Source organism: Podarcis liolepis (genome assembly GCF_965112155.1).
Source record: "Podarcis liolepis genome assembly, chromosome: 7".
Taxonomy (NCBI): domain Eukaryota; kingdom Metazoa; phylum Chordata; class Lepidosauria; order Squamata; family Lacertidae; genus Podarcis; species Podarcis liolepis.
The window spans coordinates 84961211-84973861 of NC_139561.1; the positions used below are offsets into that span (position 1 = coordinate 84961211).

General features: G+C 48.5%; 1 protein-coding gene across 1 annotated transcript in view; it reads left to right on the plus strand.

Moving 5' to 3' along the window:
- LOC310712598 (tyrosine-protein kinase receptor UFO-like) overlaps nucleotides 1-12651 on the plus strand; it is a 75821-nt gene that overhangs the window by 37131 nt on the left and 26039 nt on the right. The window contains exons 5-9 of the mRNA XM_083515810.1: nucleotides 6966-7046; nucleotides 8247-8362; nucleotides 10064-10259; nucleotides 12038-12177; nucleotides 12308-12452. Of these exons, the coding sequence (XP_083371936.1) occupies nucleotides 6966-7046; nucleotides 8247-8362; nucleotides 10064-10259; nucleotides 12038-12177; nucleotides 12308-12452 (678 nt within the window). The remainder of the gene's footprint in view (nucleotides 1-6965; nucleotides 7047-8246; nucleotides 8363-10063; nucleotides 10260-12037; nucleotides 12178-12307; nucleotides 12453-12651) is intronic.

Sequence of the window (12651 nt, forward strand, 5' to 3'; positions counted from 1 at the left end):
CAATCGGAAGCCCCGGAAGCCCCGTCGGACGTTCAGGTTCCGAAAGAACGTTCACAAACTGGAACAATCACTTCCGGGGTTGTGGTGTTAGGGAGCCAAAACGTCCGAGTTCCAAGGCATTCGGGATCCAAAGCGTTTGGGACCCCCTCCAACAGTGGCAAAGGGGCAAGCTAGTTTTCTGATTCCTGGTTGTCTCTGTGAACTCCACAGAGTTTCTCGCCTGTGAGCCTGTGCATTAATGTGGAACGAAGTGGGTGCTTCCGTGCAGATCTCCCTGGCTGCTCCTTTCCTGCCAGCGCCATCTGTTTATGCAGTTGCCCACTGGCTGACTCAGCCCTTGCAGGAATGATGTGGTCAGAGAGCAGCAGCAACCACCGTGAGGGGGCTGGCCGTTGTTCACCCGCGCTCTCTTTGCCTCTTGTCTGCGGTACTTGGCCCTTAGCCTTCGCCTCTCCACAGGGATGTCAGGACCGCCAAGCAGGTGGTCTGCCTGCATGGGATTTTTACATCTTCCCTCCCCCCTCTAAATGCCATCAGTTGGTCCAGGTGACAGCTTCCGGGTGCCCACCGGCTGACTCAGTCCTTACAGGAATGGCGTGGTCAGAATATAGCACCTGTTGTTGCGTGGGAGAGAGAGTTAAATCTGGGCCCTTCGCCAAATCCCAGTAACAATGGTGTGTTCAAAGTGCAGTGACTCTTGGTTGCCGTCAGGGATCTGAAAGCTTTCATTCAGCCAGCGGATTTCATCCTCGGTGGGGTCTGTTTGCGTACATCATGTTCGCTCGCCATAGTACTTCACAAAAATGCAATGGGACGCACACACTTCACTGCTGTGACGGAGCTTGTAGCATGGAATGATGTTGCAAAAGAGGCAGAGGAACCTATTGGCTAGTGACTGTGTCATCGCTAGTGACAAACTCCTCCTCCTTGCATCACGTTTGTACCTTTATGTGCTTTGAAAGAAATACACATACAGTCATACCTTGGGTTACAGATGCTTCAGGTTATGGACCGCCGAAACTCGGAAGTACCGGAACGGGTTACTTCCGGGTTTTGGCAGTCGCACAGGCACAGAAGTGCTAAACCGCGCTTTGCGCAGAAGCACAACCCACACATGTGCAGATGCGCCGCTGCGGGTTGCGGACACTGCAGGTTGTGAACGTTCATCCTGCACGGATCACGTTTGCAACCCGAGCGTCCACTGTGCATATATTTTTAACAAATCTTTAGAACCGGGGTCCCCAATGTGGTTCCCATGGAAACTATGTCACCCTCAGGCATGGTCCTTACTTAGCACCTACCAAGGCTTCTCACTCCTTCCACTGTATTGTATTTTCGGTCTCTGTGGAAGCCGACCAGAGTGGCTGGGGAAACCCAGCCAGATGGGCGGAGTACAAATAATAAATTATATTATTATTATTATTATTATTATTATTATTATTATTATTATTATTAAAAAGCTTGGAATTTGTTTTGGATTTGTTTCTTATTTATTTGTGGGTTGCCTGCTTTTTATGCCTGTGCTTTATTTATTTATTTGTGTGTGTGAGAGAGAGAGCGGAGTGGGGAGAGAGGGAGAGAGAGATAGGTGCCAATTCCCTGGGGCCCTGGGTGCCCAAGCACCCACTAAATTATCCATGAAGGGGCTGGGCACATGGCATGGCACCCACAGCCCCGAGTACCCACAGTTGCGAGGCCAAGCTGGCACTCCTGCTGTGTGTGTGTGTGTGTGTGTGTGTGTGTGTATTGCCTGCTTTCTTTACAGAGAGAGAGTTGCCGGTTTTTCTTCTGTGAATTTGTTGTTTTGTGGTTTCTTACCAAAGTTACTTAGATTCCCAAATGGGATCCCAGGCTCAAAAAAGGTGGTGAGAGATCCTTGCTTGAAAGACTGAGCATTTCCCCAACTCCTCTGAAAATGACAGTGTTGGACTAGGACCCAAGAGACCAGGATTCAAATCCCCGATCTCGCTGGGTGACCTTGGGCCAGTCACTGCCTCTCAGCCTGGCCTACCTCTCAGGGTTGTTGGGAGGATAAAATGGGGAGGAAGAGAACCAATGTGTGCCGCCATGAGATCCTTGGAGGAGAAGATGGGAGATAAATGTGATTTTTTTAAAAAAACAAACAAACACTTTCCTTATTGAATGTATGAATGACTATAGCCCTTTGAACACAACCCAAAACTGCAGCAGCACCACCATAATTTCACTTTTGGGCAAAATATGACTTTAGACCTGTGCACTGTTTGGTTTTGCTTGCTTCTTTACATTTATTTTTTTTAAATTATATGCCTTTTACTGTTACAAATCTCTAAGGGATTTACAAGTGGAATTGAGAAAAGCGGTTGAAAACAAGCGATTTAAAACGTCTAAAAAGAAACGAAACCAGCGATAAACTAACAAGAGGAGCTTAGTTGTAAAGGAGCTTACAGGGAGTTTGATAGTAAGGCAAATCGAAGCTGTGAAGGCCAATTAAACACAGTTAGCATGTGCATAGATACTGGCCTCATTCACATATTTGTTTTGGCATCTGTCTGTCTCGAGAGACAGGTGGGTGTGAAGCCAAACCACTGCGTTAGCAGTACCAAAGCGGCCTCCCAGGGGCGCAATCCTGGGCAGCGCGCATGGAAGTCCTGGGCTGCCCCAACGACAAGACCCCCTTTCTTGGCCTCACTGATGTGGTCCAAAGGAAAACAGAGACAAGATGTTTGGCACCAGCTGGGCTGCAGGAGCTGCCAAAAGGAGGCATACAAGACACCATCCAACCGCCTTAGGGACTCCACTCCACATTTGTGTAGGGTTTACTCCATAGACTTTTTCTTCTCCCAAAGATATCCCGCAAGGCAGCGGATGTTTAGGACCGGAGTTTTGCTCCTAGATTTGCCACCTTTCCAAGTAGCTCACCTTACCCTCACTTCCCTCTACGACACGTGCAGATGGGTGGGGAGGAGGAAACCATTCCATTGCAGGGAAAGAAAACCTTTCTCCAATGGAAGGTTTTCCTCAGCCCAACTGTTATGTACTGAGTTGAATAGGACCCACAAGGCAGCAGTCTGATTGGTCCTAGAACAATAGGATTCAGAATGCATCAGTCTGATTGGTCCTAGAACAATAGGATCCAGTATGCAGAAGTCTGATTGGTCCACTGGAGCCACCCAATCCAGCTCCAGGTGGAAGGGAATCCGCAACCGGATTGGCCTATAGGAGAATCCCGGAATTAGCCAATCACGTGGGGCCCATTGTGTAAATAATGTATATAAAGCAGACATTCTGGGGGAACTTCCATTCCTCCTCACCACTATGAGCTGAATAAAGAGCATGAAATCCACACTTGACTCTGAGTATATTTCACCAACCCACGGTGACCTGTGTGTGCCAGCTTAATCTGCTGCCCCTGGGCTGTTGGAGGGAAGCTCCTCTCAGTTCTTATCCTTTTTTAATCTTTAAACCAGAACTGGATCAAGCAGAGGGCTCCTTGTGGCCGTCCTGATGGCAACAGAAGCCAGCCCTTGTTTCTTGCAGTAGCGCTTGCTCCAGCCACCCTTTTCCCTAATCAGGATAAACGAACCCAGGAGTCCTGGCTCGAGAGACCATCCAAAGCACAGAAACAGGGCCAAGGCTTGGAGCTTGGAACCAGACATGAGGAAACCCAAACCACAGACGGGTGGGCGGAAGGAACAGGACATACCAGCTGGGACAGAGGACTGGTCCCCAGATGTTGTTTCTCTGGGGCAGAGGGGAGGGTGGCAGGAAGGGACCTGGTTGGCTGGAGGAGGGCAAAAGTCTGGCTTTTGTTTTCTTACATCCGTTTGCTAACGTCTATGCCCTGCCTTTTCTTCCATCACGGAACTGGAGGCCGTTCAGTTCCCAGGAGGACACAGGAAGCCAGACCACAGTCCATCTAGCTCAGCCTTGTCTAGCTCTCTTCTCCTCAACCTTGGGTCACCAGATATTGAGGAACAACTCACCCCTTGGTCATAGAATCATAGAGTTGGAATAGACCACAAGGGCCATCGAATCCAACCCCCTGCCAAGCAGGAAACACCATCAGAGCACTCCTGACATATGGTTGTCAAGCCTCTGCTTAAAGACCTCCAAAGTAGGAGACTCCACCACACTCCTTGGCAGCAAATTCCACTGTCGAACAGCTCTTACTGTCAGGAAGTTCTTCCTAATGTTTAGGTGGAATCTTCTTTCTTGTAGTTTGGATCCATTGCTCCGTGTCCACTTCTCTGGAGCAGCAGAAAACAACCTTTCTCCCTCCTCTATATGACATCCTTTTATATATTTGAACATGGCTATCATATCACCCCTTAACCTCCTCTTCTCCAGGCTAATCATGCCCAGCTCCCTTAGCCGTTCCTCATAAGGCATCGTTTCCAGGCCTTTGACCATTTTGGTTGCCCTCCTCTGGACACGTTCCAGTTTGTCAGTGTCCTTCTTGAACTGTGGTGCCCAGAACTGGACACAGTACTCCAGGTGAGGTCTGACCAGAGCAGAATACAGTGGCACTATTACTTCCCTTGATCTAGATGCTATACTCCTATTGATGCAGCCCAGAATTGCATTGGCTTTTTTAGCTGCCGCGTCACACTGTTGGCTCATGTCAAGTTTGTGGTCAACCAAGACTCCTAGATCCTTTTCCCATGTACTGCTCTCAAGCCAGGTGTCACCCATCTTGTATTTGTGCCTCTCATTTTTTTTGCCCAAGTGCAGTACTTTACATTTCTCCCTGTTAAAGTTCATCTTGTTTGTTTTTGCCCAGTTCTCTAATCTGTCAAGGTCATTTTGAAGTGTGATCCTGTCCTCTGGGGTGTTAGCCACCCCTCCCAGTTTGGTGTCATCTGCAAATTTGATCAGGATGCCCTTGAGTCCATCATCCAAGTCGTTGATAAAGATGTTGAATAAGACCGGGCCCAAGACAGAACCCTGTGGCACCCCACTAGTCACTCTTTTCCAGGATGAAGAGGAACCATTGATGAGCACCCTTTGGGTTCGGTCAGTCAGCCAGTTACAAATCCACTGAGTGGTAGCATAGGTTGAAGAATATCTGGACTATCAGCAGCGCCCCAGGATTTTAGATGAGGATCTCTCTCTCTCCTAGCCCTCCCTGGCTGAACCTGGGACCTCCTGAATGTTGTTATTTAATATTGTTTACTCTTAAAAAAGCACACCCTGCTTTCCCCTTCCGTAAAGGAGATGCTCAGAGCACCTTACAAATGAAGGTAAAGGTAAAGGGACCCCTGACCATTAGGTCCAGTCGTGGCCAACTCCGGGGTTCCGGTGCTCATCTCGCTTTATTGGCCGAGGGAGCCGGCGTACAGCTTCCGGGTCATGTGGCCAGCATGACTAAGCCACTTCTGGCGAACCAGAGCAGCGCACAGAAACGCCATTTACCTTCCCGCCAGAGTGGTACCTATTTAACTACTTGCACTTTGACGTGCTTTCGAACTGCTAAGTTGGCAGGAGCAGGGACCGAGCAATGGGAGCTCACCCCGTCGCGGGGATTCGAACCGCCGACCTTCTGATTGGCAAGCCCTAGGCTCTGTGGTTTAACCCACAGCGCCACCTGCGTCCCTTACAAATGAAACACACGTGTAAAAGCCACATAAACCCAAGCACCATATGAAAGTCAGTTTAATTAGCAGAGGTGCTAATTTTAATGTAAGTAAGGTGACATTTTATTCACACGGGATTAAATAATTATTCTGAATAAAAATGTTTGCCTTGTGCGCGGGGACTTTGGGCAAAGGTGTATTTTATTATTTTGATAAAATATTATTAATAATAAAAGCGTTGCAGGGGTTTTGGGGGGGGGATCTGGAATGCTGGAAATCTGTAATAACAGCCCAGAATAGCCCCCAATCTCATTTCCCTGATTTTTCTTTGCCTGTAATTTGAAACTGGAGAGAGTGGGGAGAGGGTGTGTTTGAGGTGCTGTTGTACATTACTCTCGAGAAGTCCACAGTGTGCTTTTGAGATGTACCCAGAATGTCATGCTAGGTGTGGAATATATGAGTTTATTCTGGAGCTCAAATAACAGGAGAGGAGGTCTTGCCTCGGTGGATTTTATTAAGGGACCTCAACACACAAATGGTACTGCCACCTCTCACTCCCTCCATAGTTTGAGCATGGGCTTACTCTTCCTGTTCCCCTATAATTTATCTGGTTAACGTCTCAGTCTCCTTTCCAGATCTGTAAAATGGGAAGATTAGCTACTTTACAGGGATGCTGGATTTGCAAGGCAAAAACTGAGAGGTCCTGAGTACTGCCGGATTTGCAAGGCAAAAACTGAGAGGTCCTTGTGGAGTAGAGGGTGAGACTTGGTCCTGGGAGAGAGAGATTTAAGTCTCCGCTCAGTCTTAAATTTACCTGGCGACCTAGGTTATAAATAAGGAACATGCAGCGCTCTGTAAAGGTGCTGACCTTTAAAGCCCTAAACGGCCTCGGTCCTGTATACCTGAAGGAGCGTCTCCACCTCCATCGTTCTACCCGGACACTGAGGTCCAGCGCCGAGGGCCTTCTGGCGGTTCCCTCACTGCGAGAAGCCAAGTTACAGGGAACCAGGCAGAGGGCCTTCTCGGTAGTGGCGCCCTCCCTGTGGAACGCCCTCCCACCAGATGTCAAAGAGAACAACAACTACCAGACTTTTAGAAGACATCTGAAGGCAGCCCTGTTTAGGGAAGCTTTTAATGTTTGATGTATCATAGTATTTTAATATTCTTTTGGAAACCCAGCCAGATGGGCGGGGTATAAATAAATTATTATTATTATTATTATTATTATTATTATTATTATTATTATTATTACTTCACAAGAACACTGCGACAATTCAGGAGCTTAGGAATGTAAAATCGCCTTAGACCTAAAACCGGAACAGATATGCTAATAATCATTGCGTTTTAAAACAAGGCTGCTGTGGATAATGACTAAATATATCTAATTTTGTGCCTTCTTTCGTCTCTCAGGTCTGAATCACAGCGCATCATTCTCATGCGAGGCCCACAACGATAAGGGGGTGGGCACATCTCGGACTGCAAAGGTGACAGGTGAGAGGATGGGTTGTGGGGTGCATTCCTAGAGCAAACGGAGACCTTTGCCAAGGCCGCAGCACAACTGCTTTAGGTACACTGTGAGGGTGAAGCTAAATGCATATTTGGATTTAACACGGAAGTTCTTAACAGTGCAAACGCTGTCAGCTGGTGTGTGTGATGATTAATGGGATCTGTGCAGGCACAGAGGGGAAATTCCTCCCCCTGCTGCAATTCTGGAGGAAAGCCCCATTTACGAAGCTAGGGGTTTTTTTTGCTTAGGGAGAAAATCTTATCAATTGCTCCGAGGCAGTGAGGGCGTCTGGGAGAATTTCTCCCAGTGAATATACTCGCTTCAGAGGAGGAGTGTTCATCAGGACCACAGGAGAGGAGGAAAGGGAAGGTGTCCACACACACACACACACACACACACACACCCTACACCTTCTCTGATGCTGTTAAGTAGCATCCCCCTTCCGCAGCTGATGCAATTTACATTTTTAAAAACCCGGACTTCAAATGCAAATATACAACACAAAGATTCTTTTTTAACTTGGCAAGTTGCCCTGAGTTTATAGGAGGAGCACATGCTACTTTCAGATTGCAGATTTGGATCATTACTGACACACACACACCAAAATTCCCTGCAAGTAGAAAACTAGCATGTTGAGCATAAGGCTTAAGATGAAACCTTTATCCTTGAAATGCTAGCTTTCAGTCGGCAGGGATTCCTTGGCATGCGCTTAGAAAGGTAGCTGTCGCAATAAGTGTGCTTCGTGTAATTGCCCGAGTATTCTTTTTAAAATAAAGTTTTATTGATCTGCAATATATAACAATTACCAAAAAGAGAGAGAAAATATGCAAAAACAAAACCCCAACTCATCCCCCTCGCCCCTCTAGGAACAGATAAATTCAGTTGTTTGCCAAAGTCCAATCTGTGGTTTTGGTAGTTGCTGTTGTTCAGAGTTATCAGTAAAGTATTTTATAAACGGAATCCTTGTATTCTTGACAACTTCTGGATCACAGCAATGATGAACAAGCCCGTGAGAAGGAGCCTGTATCCTAATCACAAGTACGTAGGCCCCGCTGACCACAGTGGGACTTACGTCTGAGTAAACATGCATAGGGCCATGCTGTAAAACACCCTCTTTTTGACTTTCCTCTGCAGTAAGCTCTTGTGGTATATCATACACCTGCTCTCTTACATCTTCCCTCTAGTGGTACCTGGGCGGCCAAGTGCCTTATCCCTTCTGCATCGTAGTGACCACCACCTGGAAGTGACATGGGAACCAGGACCGAGTGGAGCCTACGCTCTTGAGCTCTGCACCATCCAGGTAAGAAAGGAAGCCTTGAAGCCAGCCCAAGTTCCCTCGCCCAGCTATTTTGAGGAAGGATGCCTCACTCGGCCACTTTCGCCCCTGCCCTTCGAGGGAACGCTTTTATTTTTAGGAGCCATTTCCTGGCCAGCTTCTGCTTCTCTCAAATGTCCAACCGGATGCCCTCATGACGTGTGACAAGCTCTCAGGAATAGGGAACTGAAAGAGCCTCGAAAAGGGATTGCAGAGGCCAGGAAACAAAACTGATAGCAAGGGGGCAGGGTGTTCAAATATGGGGCCATCCGTCCGTCCCCTTCTAGGGCCTGAGGTGGCAGAGTGATCTGTACCAGTTTGGGGTTTGGGTGGGCGCAGGTTTTGAATGTTTTCCCCACATAAAACAAAGCAAACTGCTTGAGAACAGAAGGCAGGTGCCTCTGAGACAAAAATCCTCCTCCGCATTTTTTTTAATTTAATTACATGTATTTATTCAAGTAAGGGACGCAGGTGGCGCTGTGGGTTAAACCACAGAGCCTAGGACTTGCCGATCAGAAGGTTGGCAGTTCGAATCCCCGCGACCGGGTGAGCTCCTGTTGCTCGGTCCCAGCTCCTGCCAACCTAGCAGTTCAAAAGCACGTCAAAGTGCAAGTAGATAAAGAGGTACCACTCCAGCGGGAAGGTAAACGGCGTTTCCGTGCGCTGCTCTGGTTCGCCAGAAGCGGCTTAGTCATGCTGGCCACGTGACCCGGAAGCTGTACGCCGGCTCCCTCGGCCAATAAAGCGAGATGAGCGCCACAACCCCAGAGTCGGCCACGACTGGACCTAATGGTCAGGGGTCCCTTTACCTTTACTTTACCTTTATTCAATTTGCTCAAGGTGGTGGCTCCTCTTCCTCACAACAGCCCTGTGAGGTAGGTGAGGTTGAGAGGCAGTGATTGGCCAAAGGACACCCAGCAAGCGTCATGGCCATGTGGGGATTCGAACCCTGGTCTCTCACAGGTCCTAATGTAGGGTTGCCATACGTCTGGAACTTCCCAGACATGTCCGGGATTCCAATGACAGAATTAGCGTCTGTGGGGGAGTCTTGGAAAATCGGCAAAATGTCTGGATCTTTGAAATGTCCCCAATTGAGGAGAGCTTCAACACAGAGGGAGCTTTGAAAAAGTGTGACATGCCCCCTGCACCGCAAAGTGGTACAGTCTGGAATTCCGCCGCAGAGATCGAGCCTTTGAGCCGATCCACATGTTATGCAGTCGGCAAAAATCCTGGACTGTTCCACTGCAGAGGGGAGGGGGAGTTTTCATTTTCTTTCTTTTTTTCATTCTTCAATGTTGTTACACGGTCCAGTGAGGCTTCATATAGCATCACAAAATTGTATAGTTGGAAGGTGTCCCCGAGGCAGGGGTGCCAACTTGAAGAAAACATTGAGGAGGGGGGTGGTAAGCCCTGCCCTGCAAAATCAGTCACATTGTGCAGTGGCCACACACTATTTGAATGGCAATGGCCATCAACTTTTTTGGGGGGGCTAGCCCCCTAAAAAATAAAATAGGTGGGGGGCCCTAGGAGGCAGCTTCTATGCCCAGAGGGGCATCTAATGCAAGGCAGAATCTCAGCTAGATTATTGTAGAGCATAATATGTTCCTAACTCCTGCCCTGTTGACCCATCCCTGGCACACGCTGCCTTTCCGTCCTCAAAGCCTTACCACTGCCCCTTTTCCCCAGGCTGTGCGCTCGGACGAGGACCTCAGCACCGTGTCGGACCGGGAACTGTATAACCAGAACCTCCACGTCCCCCCATTCAGCCACACCCTGGATGGATTGAGCCCCTTCACCACCTACCACGTGCGGGTGTCCTGTCGCTCCCGAGAGGGCAACTCCCCGTGGACCCACTGGGTTGCTATGGAAACCCTGGAAGGAGGTGAGCTTGAAATGGGAGTCCGGGGGGGGGGGGAGAGACTAGGTGGTCAATCCTTCTGACTGTTGCCCATAGGCTGGCCTTCACCAAAGCGAGGTTTAACGTTTTTCCCTCCAATGTCCTGAGACATAGATTCTCAAAGGGCCAAGCCTCCGCCATGTGTGTATGTGATAAGGAGACGCCGGAGTCGCTTCAGCACATTATGTTTACTTGCCCCTTGTTTAATGTGCCACGGGCAAATTTGTTGGGATCAATCATACAGAAGCTAGAGGGTACCCCACCAAAATTCCACCTTGCCCAAATCCTGCAGGATAAGGATATCCATACGACCCTGAGAGTGGCTAGGTTTCTGGTCGCTGTCCTTACCCAAAAGCGCTGCCAAGGTGCACTACAAGCTAATTAAGGCGCAGTATGTCATTCCATCTTACAGTATTTTATTGTTATAGTGATGTTTTAGCGGCTGTTTTTTCCCACGTGCACAAGCTGTTATTTATGTCTTGTTTTTTATCTGTATGGGCCTATGGCCGTAATAAATATCTATTCTATTCTATTCTATTCCTTCTGGGTTCTGCCTTGATCTCTTGGAGGAGAAAGGAACTCACAGAGGGGTTCCGCTTGGAGCAAGAATGAGGAACCAGACGTTGCTAGACTACAACACCCATCAGCCTCCGGGCCGTTGGCCATACTAGCTGGGCCTTATGGGAGTTGGGGTCCAAGCAACATCCAAAAGGCCACAGGTTGTCTCTGAACTTAGAGAGGGGCCAGTTTGGAAGCCAGGAAGATGGAGGGGGCCCAACGCGTGGCTTAGAGCAGGGTTTTCCCAACCTTGGGTCTTCAAATGTTTTCGACGACTACTGCCATCGTCCCTAGCTGGCAGGACCAGTGGTCAGGGATGATGGGAGTTGTAGTCCAACAACCCAAGGTTGAGAAAGGCTGGTTTAGAGTCAGAGTTTCCTAGCTGCTTTTGGACTACAACTCCCATCATCCCTAGCTAGCAAGGCCAGTGGTCAGGGATTATGGGAACTTTAGTCCGAAAACAACTGGAGACCCACGGTTGGGAAACATTGGTTTAGAGAGTAACAGTGGTTCTCAAAGAGTGTGGCCTGCCACTGTGGCATGGCAGGAGAGGAAAGCAGTTGTAGCTGGAAGATTCAAGGACCATCAAAGAAACATTTAAACATTAGGATAGAATAGTACCGAAATGATTTCTCCGCAACCTATTGTTGTGAACAGGGATTTTCAACTCTGACAAATATGAAAGATCAGAAAAGAGGACTGCTTTTTTGTGTTCATGAGAGTTTGTCTCGAATTAGAACTAATAAAAATGAGATTACCTGGCAAAAGCAAGCTCACCTCTCTCATTGAATTGCTATACGTACTTAAAGTCCATGCATAAGAGGTTCATTTATTATTGTATTTTGGGAGTGATTTGCGTTCTTATGTAGCTGCTTTGTTTTATACTTTCCGGACGTCCCACAATCATATCATAAAGTAGTTGCGTTATATGTTATAAATCAAGCTAGGAGTGTTTCCTTTTTGTTTTCCAATGCATTTCTTATCAATAAAAAAATTTGGTGTGGCCCGAGCAAACGGTTATTCTGAAAGTGTGGCTCGGAGGAAAAAAAGTTTGAGAACCAGTGGTCTAGAAGCTTAGACCGTGGTTGTTACCAGTTGAGTGGCTAAGACTGGGCTACAGCCGCTTGCCTGACGCCTCTTTGTGGCTAATGAGAAAGGGTCATGGCCGCAGTGTTTCCATTGTAACGTACACTTTTCCGCGGCAGTGCCCACCGCTGCGCCAGAGAACATCATGGCCACTCAGAATGGCACCTGCACCATCGTGCAGTGGCGAGAGCCGCGTGGCGTCATCAACGGGATCATACGCGGATACAAGCTGGTCTGTCAAAGCGGCGACTCGCCCGAGGTGAGGACCTCCTTTCTCAGGACTGGAGAGGGCACCCTCCCCATTGACTTCCCTGTAATTATCCTGAGCCATCACCCGCCATCTTCCTAATCCCCCACCTGGCGTTTTCGCCACCCTCTCCCCCCACCAGGTGGTGGTGGACGTGGGGCTGACCAACGAGACTGTCTTGAACCTGAACAAAACCGTACACAATCTGACCGTCCGCGTCGCGGCCTACACACAAGCAGGAGATGGTCCCTGGAGCAAAGCCATCATGGTTTCAACTGGGGATGTCGGTAAGGAATACGAGATAATGTGTATTTTTTTTTTTTTTTTGGCGGGGGGTGGGTGGGTGGGTTTCCCTCACAAGCTTTAGTGTTGTGGCAAATACCAGAAGCACAGGGAAAGGAGAGGGTGGGGGAAGTTACATAACAGCATAATTTGTTTCCTTGGATGCTGCCCAAGGGGTCTACTCTGAGTAACGCAGGATACGGT